The sequence below is a fragment of the Theropithecus gelada genome, chromosome 1 (assembly GCF_003255815.1).
Source record: "Theropithecus gelada isolate Dixy chromosome 1, Tgel_1.0, whole genome shotgun sequence".
NCBI classification, from domain to species: domain Eukaryota; kingdom Metazoa; phylum Chordata; class Mammalia; order Primates; family Cercopithecidae; genus Theropithecus; species Theropithecus gelada.
This window is the reverse complement of record NC_037668.1, coordinates 51,912,308-51,924,746: the sequence shown is the minus strand read 5'-3', so window position 1 is coordinate 51,924,746 and position 12,439 is coordinate 51,912,308. Positions and strand designations below refer to the sequence as shown.

General features: G+C 44.3%; 1 protein-coding gene across 14 annotated transcripts in view; it reads right to left on the bottom strand.

Annotated features, from left to right (window-relative positions):
• Positions 1-12,439, bottom strand: part of NIPAL3 (NIPA like domain containing 3) — a 57,606-nt gene that overhangs the window by 15,832 nt on the left and 29,335 nt on the right. For 11 of the 14 annotated variants that reach the window (XM_025378360.1, XM_025378379.1, XM_025378351.1 and 8 more), the window contains 3 exons: positions 9,728-9,787; positions 5,336-5,481; positions 1,760-1,856 (listed from right to left, as the gene is read on the bottom strand). In XM_025378360.1, coding sequence (XP_025234145.1) covers positions 1,760-1,856; positions 5,336-5,481; positions 9,728-9,787 — 303 coding nt within the window. Of the gene's footprint in view, positions 1-461; positions 1,246-1,759; positions 1,857-5,335; positions 5,482-9,727; positions 9,788-10,787; positions 10,938-12,439 lie in introns of those variants that run through there. The other 3 variants (XM_025378425.1, XM_025378458.1, XM_025378442.1) reach the window with 3 other exon arrangements.

Below are 12,439 nucleotides of genomic sequence, written 5' to 3'. Positions count from 1 at the left end.
TCTACCCTACTGTTCAGAAATGGCTTCTAACTACAGACCATCAGACTGCCCTGCCAAACAGGAGTTAGAGACAGCCCCCAAGAGAGGTCCAAGTGAAGTCCTGGTCCCAGCTGCTCTGCTTTGCTTTCCTATTCTTCAGCTTTGGTTTATTTCGCTTTCTCCTGCCAATACCCACCCCCGCCCACAGTGTCTCTTGGGCTCCTCACCCATTAGGCTACAGTTTCCAAACACCGGCAGCCACTTAAGCACTTGTCATCAGGGAGTCCTCCTTAGTGAGAAGGGGATCGGCCAATGGCCTCAGAACCTTCTGGCCTTCCTACGTAAGAGGAGAGGATGTTTCAGGGCCGTGATCCTTCCCATCCACTTTGAAAACAAAGTCATTGAGGAATGAAGGACTGATTCATGCTATGATGTGGGTGAACCTCAGAATCATCATGCTCAGTGAAAGAAGCCAGTCACAACAGGCCACAAAGCATATGACTTTATTTATGAAGGAGTTCAAAAAGGCAAATCTACAGGGACAGAAGGTAGCTTAGTGGTTGCCTGGGGCTGGGAAAAGGGGAACAGGGAGTGATTGCTAATAGGCACAGGATTTCTTCTTGGGGTGACAAAATGTTTTAAAATTAGATTAGGATGATGGTTTCACAACTCTATGAAATACTAAAAACCACTGAATTGTAAACTTTAAACAGGTGAACTTTATGGTATGTAAATTATATCTCAATAGAGCTGTTAAAAAATTAATTAATGAAACCCTGTCTTCAGTGACAGATATCTATTTGGCTGATGGCTTGTGACCGTGGTAGGGTGCACAGTAGGAAGGTTGGAAGAAAAATGCACATGCACATATTAGGCACCTGTGCACATCTCATTTAACCCCTACTCCCTTCTGTGACTTGGATGTTCTCATACCCCCCTTTAGAGAAGTGGACGGTGCGGCTTAAGGAGCGAGGGTCACTAGCCTGAGGCCTGAGACACAAGACCAGCGCGGCAGCAGGCTCCACCAGCCCTGACACCAGCCTGCTCCTCCACCTCTGTCCGCTTCTCCTTCTCAGGAAGGATGGATTCCCCACAGCTCTATTTAGCTATAAAATTATATACAGTTCTAGCCCGGCACAGTGGCTCATGCCTGTAATCCTGGCACTTTGGGAGGCTGAAGCAGGGGGATCACTTGAGGCCAGGAGGTCAAAGCTACTGTGAGCTATGATTGTACCACTGCACTCCAGCCTGGGTGACAGAGTGAGACTGTCTCAAAAAAAAAAAAAAAGGAAAAAAAAGGAAAAATTAATATGCAGTTCCAGCCTCAAGGTGATTCAGGAGCTCTCTCTTCCACAGCACCCATCTTTGAATCCAGAATGAATTCCTAAGCTCTGGTAGGTTTTGCATGGATCTTTTCAGGGCCCAATCACTGGGGCGTGTTCTACTTCTGCCATCTCTGAAACAACGTAACTCACCTCATCCTCACTCTGCTTAATTCTTCTTCATTGGAATTGTTATTGCCCAAACTTACATAACCTATGAATTCGGCTAGTCGTTTACTGCTATTTTCTCCCTTTAGATTGGAGGCTCCTGGAGGACAGGAGTTTGTCTCCAGTCAGCAGGGACTCAGCTCCCCAGAGCCACTGATGGAGACAGAACAACCTGAGCCAGTCTCAAGCAGCTTCTGTGTCCAGGGGCCAAAGCTCTGCAAACAAAACCCACATCTCCATTTGGTGCTTCTTGGTGGTGGCAAAACTCAATCATCTAAATGCCAACTTACCGAGTAACGCCACCAAGAGAAGAATCACGACAATGTTGTTGGCGTTCTTCTCCTTGTAGAAGTAGAGCAGCAAGCAGAACAGAATGATCTCCACCAGCTGTGGAAGGCAGCGAGCAGGGGGTCAGTGGGGACCACAGAGGTAGGCGAGACCGGGAGACCCTGGTGGGCTGGGCCATCATCAGAGTTACAGGGTTGAAAGGGAATGACTGAGCTATGAGTCAGCATTTCCCAAACTACTGTTAGACATTCAGGGGAAAAGGGAAACACAGAGTGAATCTCTCTAATCCCTGGCTAGTACTGAGAAGGAATTCCCCGTTGTCCTGAGGCTGAAGCTTTGAGGGTGAGGTGCTGCCCTCATGTCCACTCTTTCTTGGAGGGCCAAGATTCATCAGGCTGAGAAGGTTTCTTTCCACTCCACTGCTCCATGGGTATCCCCATTAAAACAATGGGTCAGTCCAAGAGGGAGACACTTGTTCACCAAGCTCTTTGGTCAAGAATAAGAAGTCAGGTGCGGTGGCTCACTCCTGTAATCCTAGCACTTTGGGAGGCTGAGGCGGGCGGGTCACCTGAAGTCAGGAGTTTGAGACCAGCCTGGCCAATATGGTGAAACCTGGTCTCTACTAAAAATAGAAAAAAAAAATTAGCTGGGCGTGGTGGCATCTGCCTGTAATCCCAGCTACCCAGGAGGCTGAGGCAGGAGAATTGCTGAGATTGTGCCACCGCATGCCAGCCTGGGAGACAAAGCGAGGCTCCATCTCAAAGGAAAAAAGAATATGAGTATATACTCCCTGTGCCCCCAGCCAAGCTTCCAGTGTGAGGTTTAACAGAATAGAATGAGGAAGGCATGTGGAGTCAGGGAGACCTGGGTTTGACCTTGGATCTGCCTCTAAACTAGTTGTGTGACCTTGGGTAAGTCACTTAACTTCTCTAAACCTTAGTTAACCCTGTGGGAAATAGAGATAAGAATTCTTTTTAAGGAGTCCATAATCACAGCTTACACTAAATGACGTCTCCTTGTATGCCAGGTAGTGTTCTAAGCATTTTATCTACCTTAATCTCAAGAAATCAGCACAAGAACTCTAGGAAGCAGGTACTACCACGATCCCGTGCATGACACAGAGGAATTTAAACCTGGACAGTCTGGCTCCCAGGCCCATGCACTTTCCTGCTAGACTACACTGTCTGGAGATGGGCGGCCCAGTGCCTGGTGTTTAGAAGTGCTCTATCAGTAGAAACTTACCATTAGACGACGGCAAGTCCGAGTTTGAGAAGCTCCCCCTCCTCGCGTCGACAACTTGTCCTTGCCACCCCTTAAAAGCCCAGATATTTGCTAACACTTTCCCAAGCAGTTGAGCCAGCCCTAGCACCCAGTGCAACGAAAGCAGAAAACTTTGAAAACAGCCTAGTCGCATTTGCCTACCCCAAACCCCTTATCAAAGCTGATTTAGTATAAAAAACAACACAGAAACATTAATGGGCATTTTGAAACATTTAAAACATTCCTTCTAATTAGAGACCACTAAAACACAGCTGCTTTCATTTCCCTCTGTTTCTTCTTTGTCTTTGTTCCAGGGAATCCATATTTTATCGAGTTGTCATTATAGTCAATGCACAATTTTGGACTGGGCTGTTTTTAGTTACCATAAACAATCTTCATGTTGTATGAAGTTGTCATAATTATCTTTAATTGCTGCAGAACACTTCATCAAGTGGATGTGTTGCCAGTCATCAACATTCCCAACCACTGTGCCTGCATTTGAGGGGCCCCAATTGTTCAGCCATTCTCCATGATGCTTTTTTTCTTTTTCTTTTTTTTGAGACACGGTCTTACTGTGTCACTCAGGCTGGAGTGCAGTACTATGATCATGGCTCACTGCAGCTTTGACCTCCAGGGCTCAAGCTATCCTCCCACCTTACCCTCCTTAGTAGCTGGTACTACAGGCACGTGCCAACACACCTGGCTAATTTTTAATTTTTCCTAATAGAGATGGGGTTTTGCCACATTGTCCACACTGGTCATTGTCCACACTTGAACATTGTCCAAGTTCCTAGGCTCAAGCAATCCTCCTGCCTCAGCCTCCCAAAGTGCTGGGATTACAGGTGTGAGCCACCACACGTGGCCCATTCTCCATGATTCTAAAATGAACGCGGGAATAGCACTGGATATTATATCATGAGATGGCTGTGCATATGCGGTGCCTCCCAACAGTCCATGAGTTCTGTGGGCATGTCTCATTTATTTTTTATAACCATAGTGTCGAGCACACAGCAGACGCTCAATAAATATTGACTGAATTTGGTTTGGCCAAATCTCTCCAGCTGGCAGCACTGCCTCCTGGTCATGATGAAGTAAGACAACAGAGTCATTCACTGAGCACCTACCACATTCTGGGTGACTTAAATGCTACTTCCTGGATCTCCCAATAGCAATTCTAAGTCCAGAGATTCTTGCCATTTTACAGAGAGGGAAACAGAGAAGGAAAGCGACTTGGCTAAGGCCACACAGCACTTAGAGGATTGAAGCCCAAGACTTCCTGAAAAGGCCTGTTCTGGGGTAAAGCTTTGCCCAAGGAGGCGGTCTTTTGCTCTGTCACCAACCACATCCTGGGGCTGGCTGCCAGTTGGGAAATGACACAGCCCCCATTTCAGGGGAAGTGATCCTCTGCCTTGTGAATAAACTGAGGAAAAAGGATGTTCCAGGGCCTCTAGACTCAGAGGAAAACACTGAACACCTTTGTTGGCAGGCCACGGGGAAGGAAGATGGCACCTGAGGCCAGGTGGGCCCAGCCTTCAAATCTAACTCTGCTTTTATGGACTCTGAGCAGGTCAGCTCACCTCTTAGAGCCCTGGTTTTCTCATGCATAAAATGGGAAGAACATTTACTTTATAGGGTTAAGAGAATCTGGGATGATATATAAAAATGTATTTAGCACAGTGCAGGGCATGGAACAAGAACGTACCAATAGCTTTATCAAATACTTTAGATGTTTTCCTTAATCAGTAGATTTATAGACTTAAAATGGGATAGAACTGGGGCAGAGGACTGAGCTCTGGCAGAGGGGTTAGGAGACAAAGTTTCCTGTGTCTCCTGGGCTTCTACCAGCAGTGTGATACTGGGAAAAAAAATAAAATAACATTCTTAAATTGTTTACAGTTTTAACTTTTTCTTCCCCTTACCATCAAAGTTTGAAATGGTTACTGTAGACATTTTGGATAATTCAGAAAGATGAAGAGGAAATAAGAACTGAGTCATAACACTATCTCCCAGAGCCAACCACTGATGCAATTTGCTTTCCCATCCAGGCCTTCACAGATATATTACATGACCATATCTATACCCACCTCTAAAAAACAAAACTGGCATCAGACTATATAATGGTTTTGATATTACTTAGGACATAAATACAACAAGCATTTCACCATGAACTGCATGCTCTCCAGAAGCACGGTCTTTCATGCTGGTACAATGTGCCACAATTCACGGGACGCCCTATTGCTGGGTATTCATGTTTCTGGTTTCTAGGACTTGATCTCCCTCCTGCCATCTCAGGGGGAAGGACTGGAGGCTTCTCTTACCATGTACAAAAGGAAAGGCCAGCTCACGAGGTGCTTGGTGACATTCTCGCCCGTCATCTTCTCGTGACTGTTGGGTGCAAATGTCACCAGCAGGTAGGTACCCACGACAGCCAAACCGCAGCCAACAAAGGACAAGACATAGCGCCCTGCGGGGAAGAGAGGCTGTCACGGACTCATTGTAACAACAGGCCCGAGATACAGTACACATTCTCAGCCACGAACAAACAGGCTTCTCCTGCAACATACCATGACCTGTTATTGTTTGTATTTTTGGTTTTTCTTTACTTTAAAAAATAAATGATCTTCCTTAATTTTGTTAAAAAAAAAAACACTTAATGTAAAAAAAAAAAAAACAACAAAACTTTAATGAAGTATAACATGCATACAAAAAGTGCTTGAGGAATTCTCCCAAAGTGAACACACTCATGAAACCAGCTCCCAGACGGAGAAAGAGAACATGAGTCAGATCCTGAAATTTCTCATTTGTGAAACTGATCGCTCGACCCCACCCTCAGGGTAACACTATCTTGACCTGTAACAGCACTGATAGCTTTTCCTGGCTTTGTGCTTTATATGAATGGACCCATACAGTGTGATCTCTTTTGTATGTATCCACTCAACATGTTTCTGAGATCCATCTGTGTTGTGGGGCACGGTGGCGGTTCATTCGTTCTCACTGTGTACGGTGATCCACTGTGTAAATACAACACAATTTATCCATTCTACTGCTGGGGGGCATTTGAGGAGTCTCCAGCCTGGAGTTATAAAAAATTATGTTGCTGTGAACATTCTCGTACACGTCATTCGAGAAACACATGTATGCATTTCTGTTGAGTATAAAATGAGGGGTGGAATTCCTCCATAGGATATGTGGATGTTCAATTTGGTAGTTAGTGTCAAATGTTTTTCCCAAGTGGTTGTCACAATTTACACTCCCACCAGTAGAGCAAGAGAGTTCTAGTTACATTCTTGTCAACACTTACATTTTGTCTTCTTCATTTTAGCCATTATAGTATTGCACTGTGATTTTAATGCACATTTTATAGGTAACATTTTAAAACTAAAATCACTTTATGGGCAAATAAACCAAAAAAACAAATAAAACAAAACATAAAGGCCAACCTTCAAAGCTCAACATGTACCTTTTAAAAATTACCTCATCCTTTCCCAACTGGTTATTTAACCTAATGTCAAGGGAACTATATAATAACTATATAACTACTATCAATATTCTACTCCACAGACCTGTCAGAGACTGTTAGTAGTCCAGGTGGCATGGCTCTTGTCTCTTCCCTGGAGTCTTGTCACACTCCTATTGAACTCTGTAAGGTTGGTGAAAAGCCTCCAAGGTCCAGCCCAGCCCCAGGCAGCCAAAAAACAGCTGACAGTTCTAAGCCACACTTATGGTGACCACAGGCCTCTGGACTTTTCTGGGATAGAACTAACTTTGCCTATTTCATCCCACTGTCTAGAGAAAATGTGATTCTATGTTAAACGTCTTTTATCTTTATTCTTAGTACTAGGCCTCGTAAATGTAGGAGGTGTTCAAAAAACGGTTGTTCAATGGTTCAATGAATGAATGAGCCACAGTTAAGCTCAACAAAGTAAGTCTGTTATCTAAAGTTTTCTTCGGGCAGGGATGGGTCTTACTCATCTCTACACCTGCAGTGTCCAACACAGGTCCAGCACTGAGTGAATGTTTGCTGAATGTAATGGAACTCCAGGTAAGACAGCCATGTTCAGCTGTGCAGGTTGCTTACTGCACAAGGGCACCTGGCTGAATGGGTGAGATGGGCTGAAATCCAGCCCATGCTCTGCTCATCAAGGCTTGTGCCTACAAAACTACGAATACCCAGAGGGGCCTTCTTTTTCCAAGTCACATAGCGTACTGCTTGCACTAGCATGGCTCTCATCCTAGGACTACCTAGAGTATTCCCAAAGGGATGCAAACTTCTATACTGGTCTTAGAACCAGCGCTAACCCCCCGCCCCATCATTAAGACTACTGAAATTCAGTCTGTCGTTTGGTCTTCTTGGCAGTAGCTCCAAAGTCTCTACTTTTTTCTTTTGGCAAAGTTCTGCTTTTTTTTTTTTTTTCAGAGTAAAATTCTTTTCTTTTTGGGCCTCTTGGTCCCACCTTGATCTTATTCTATATCAGTGATGCAGAGTGGTCCCCAAACCTGGCTGTATATCCACAACATCTTGGAAATTTTCTCTCCCTGAAGTTCTGTTTTAAAATTTTTCAGACGTACATTAAAGTTCAAAGAGTTGTATAATGAGTACCCATAGTCCCAACAGCTAGATTCTAAATCGACCTTTCATACTTGTTTTCTCACATATCTATCCATCTCCGTATCCATGCATTAATCCATCTTATTTTTGATGCATTTCAAAGCAACTTGCAGACATCAGTATACACTTCACCCTGGTGAGCTCTGCAAGAATGCCAATGCCCCGGCCCCAGCCCAGAGCTCAGAATCTCTGAGGACAGAGCTTGGGCCACCATCACCTCACTCCTCAATTCCTCAGTATGGCACATAAGGTCTACACATCAGCCAGTCCTCCACGTCTCCCTGATCTCACTCTCACTTTATTCATTACCCTCTGGCTACACAGCCTTACTGAGACTGGACAAACCAAGCTTGTTCCTGCCTCAGATCCTTGCACCTGTGGCTCCCGGTATGTGGAAAACCCTGCCCACAGACCTGGGGATGGATATCGCCTTAGCATTAACTGGATCTGGGCTTCAAAATCATCTCCTTGTGTAAATTAGTTCAATGATTGTGGAAGACAGTGTGGTGATTCCTCAAAGTCCTAGAGGCAGAAATACCATTTGACCCAGCAATCCCATTACTGGGTATATACCCAAAGGAATATAAATTGTTCTATTATAAAGATACATGTGCACATACGTTCACTGCAGCACATTCACAATAGCAAAGTCACAGAATCAACCTAAATGCCTATCAATGACAGATCGGATAAAGAAAATATGGTACATATACACCATGGAGTACTATGCAGCCAAAAAAAAAAGAACAATATCATATCCTTTGCAGGGACATGGATGGAGCTGGAAGCCATTATTCTCAGCAAACTAATGCAGGAATGGAAAACCAAATACTTCGTGTCCTCACTTGTAAGTGGGAGCTGAATGATGAGAACACATGGACACATGGTCGGGGACCAACACACACTGGGGCCTGGTAGAGGGTGGGGGTTTGGGGGAGGGAGACCATTAGGAAGAATAGCTAATGGATGCTGGGCTTAATACCTAGGTGATGGGATGATCTGTGCAGCAAACCACCATGGCACACATTGCCCTACGTAACAAACCTGCACATCCTGCACATGTGCCCTGAAATTAAAATAAAAACTGGGGGGAAAATCACCTCCTCAGAGAGTCTGACCCTGATCAGTCTAGGAAAGTGTTCCCATCTCCCCAGTCCCCAAAAGCATTCAATTTTCTCTGAAAAACTCACTACAACCTAAAATTATTTCATTTAGTTACTTGTTTATTGTTATCTCTCCCCTCCCCCAACACATACACACACACACACACACACACACACACACGACTATAATCTCTGCGAGCAGAAGCCCCATCTATCCTACTGCTGTGTCCCCAGCACCTATAACACAACATGGCACTCAGTAGATGTTTTGGGGGGAACGCTTCTTCCCAACTCCTTGGGTTTCCATGTGGAGAGACCTCCATTAAAGTGACACTTCTGCCTCTTGCCCTGTTGGTCTACATTTCTCAACTTGGATGGAGCTAATCTACTTAAAAATTAAACACTGGGGGTTTGATCTTTTTTCTTCCTTCTCTGGCCCAAACTATGTGAAGTAATAATTCTTGCTAAGTGTCTCCACTCTGTAAACCCAAGTGTTTCTTGGGGGGACCCACCCAAGGTCTGACTGGGAGCTGGAGGGTCCTGTGGGGAGAGTGCAAGGACATTCCCTTGGCTGCTCACCTAAGCAGCTTCATGCTTTAATCTAGCTCACCTAAAATGCCCTAATCTAGCTTTTATTAGGAGTAAAGCATGACTTCTGATCGCCTGTGTTTGACTCCCATTGCTTTAGAACTTGGTCAGGGAGAGAGGGTTTCTTTTTTGGGCCTCCTAAAATCCCAATAATAGATGCTCAAAATTGATCCAATGGGGTGGATAAAAGTCCATTTTCAAAAGCTTCACCGATGATTCTGATGTGTGGCCAGGCTTGATAACCCCTGATTAAAAACTCCAGCTTTCAGGAGCCTGTTGAGGGCAGAACATAGAACCACAGAGGAGAGCAGCAGGCAGATAACCTCTGAATTAGAGTGAACTGGTTTTACAATTTAAAAATAAAAGCATTCATATAAAATTAAGGACACAGTTCAAATCCCTGAACTTACTCAGAAAGTCTTTCGGTTTCCACTTTTCCTTGATGAATATGATTCCTATGATGGCACTAGCTGAAAAATGAAGCACAAAGAAAAGGGAATTGAGGCTGCTGTCAGTGAAAGGGCATCCCTTCGCCCAGGCCCTCTGTGTGGCTCCTTTGCGTTGGAACTTGGTACTTCCTAACCTGTCACTCACGCTGCCAAGAACTTAGTTCCTGTGTGATTCCATCTAGGAAAGGGAGGCTCAGAGAGGAGCCTTCCTTCCTGAGGATTTCCTACAAGGCCAGAAGCATTGAGTACCTGCTGTGTGACAGGCGATTTACACAAGTTATTTCTGGCATGTTCACCCTTGGGGGTGGGTACTCTCATTATTCCTATTTGACAAATGGGGACACTGAAGCTGAGAGAGGTAAAGGGCCCACTCAAGATCATGAAGGTGGTAGGGGAAGGCAAGACTTGAACCCAGGACTGCAGGAGGCCAGGGCTCTTACTTCTTCCACCGTAACACCCACCTCTGACATTTCCCCGGCTCTTTCCTCTTCCTGGTTCTTCCATGTTCACAGATGTACTCAAACACCCCTGGGACTGCCCAAAAGAATAGGGCTGGCAGTCACTGTGAACAGACCTGGATCACTCACTACCCTAGTTCTGCCTCTTCTGGCTGTGTGTCCTTGGATATGTCACTTCACCTGAGTCTCAGTTCTCTAATCTATGAAATACGGTGTTAGATCCAGCTGGCACCAGCTCATAGAATGTTAAATATTTTGTTAAACATTCAGAAAACCATCCGCAGTTTGAAATCAGCCACAGTAGGAGTAATAATGTCTATACCATATAAACTGGCAAGTGCTACAAATCAGGTCTTCCTTTTCTCCTTTCCACTTTTCCATCCCTTTTCTCCATCTCTCCCTCTCCTCTTCTTTTTCTTCTCCTTTGTCTCTCTGAGAGGTGGTTTACCAGCACACCATTGAAAATTACTTTTCTGAATGATAGGGGTAATTCAATGATATATGTAAGTCATTTGGCACACAGTCAATCTCAATAACTAAGCTAGTATTATTACTAAAAGTACCTGGAGCAGTGATGGTTAAGTCATAGATATCCAATAAGTGATAATCATTATTATTTTTAATATTACTCCTCACTGGATGACTTCAGAAGCTCTAGGGCCCCTTAATTCCCAGTGGCTGATATCTGAAGTTTTATCATTATAACTTGGCCTCTTTAAAAAAATAAAAGAATTTGGTTATTTGAACCTTATTAAAATTCAAAGACTAATATTTAAAGCACCAGTCACTTAGACACTTATTTCTCATTGGGAAAAAGGTTTGGGAGCCCTCTGGAGATACCTGCAGTGGGCAGAGCAGAGTGATAAGGCTACAGGTATGATCACATAGAGGGGCTGGGGAGTAACATAACAGAAACACAGAAAATGGTCCGGAAGTAAGACAATAGGGACAGGCTGAGACTCTGGCAAACTACTTGCCTCTGCTAAAGACATTCAAATTACATTAAAAAAATACTGTGTGGGAAAAAACACACGCCATGTCTGAGGACCTCATTGACTTTGTAAGCTGTCAGTTCACCAACCCTGGTTAGAAAAAACAGGGCCTTATGACAGGATCAGGGAAAGTAAATAGGTTTCTTCTCCTTTGCCAACTCCTGATGATTGGTAGTGACTGTTGGAAACACTGAGAATTCTGAGGCCCCATCTCTGCTCTCTGGGAGGGAGTGCCATGATTGATTAATGATCTCTGCCTTGAGCACAGGAAGGGAGGGGCACATAGTTACCATGCATCTGCCATCCCTTGTATAGAAGAGAACCTCTTAACTCAAGGAGGAATAAGACCCAAAATATGACTTTCCCCTTTAAGAGCAGAGGAGAGCATCTGGGCAGAGTAGTGCTTGCCAGTAAGATAGAAAGAAATATTTCAAAGCAAGTTCATTATCCTGGCTGCTATGCATACAAAAAAGCTATTGTTCACTAATCTACTAACATATTTTCTTTAAGAAGAAATTCTTTTTTTTCTAATTTTGTTTTGCTTGTGTTCTCATGAACATTAAAGCTCCCTTGTCTTTTAGTTGGTTCAAAAGTTCTGATACACTGGTTCAGTGATTATGGAAATCATAGAAAGCCGGCAGATGAGAAAGTTAATGGCCAGGTGCAGTGGCTTACGATTGTAGTACCAGCACTTTGGGAGGAAAGGCAGGCAGATAGTTTGAGCTCAAGAATTTGAGACCAGCCTGGCCTGGCCCCAACCCCTACAAAAGCTTAATTGTGTTTGTGAAATCAAAGCTCACTGCAGCCTCAAACTCTAGACTTAAGAGATCCTCCTGTTTCTGTTTCCCAAGTAGCTAGGGCCACAAGTGCACACCACCACGCCCAGCTAATTGTTTTTCTTTCTTTCTTTTTTTTTTTTTTTTTTTGTAGAGATGGGGTCTCTCCATGTTGCCCCAGCTGGTCTCAAACTCCTGGCCTCAAGTGATCCTCACACTTCAGCCTCCCAAGTAGCTGGGATTACAGGTACAAGCCAGTGCACCCAGTGACAAACTTAATGTATCTTGACGGTGAAAAGATACAGGGGTTAAGGTTTATCCTCCTTCTTCTTTTAGAAATAAAAAGCAATCCTAATAAACTTTCTGAATCTTAAACAGATCCTGGAGCCACACAGCCCAGTTCATATCCCAGCCCTGTTACTCACTAGTGTCATTTGGGGAAAGTAA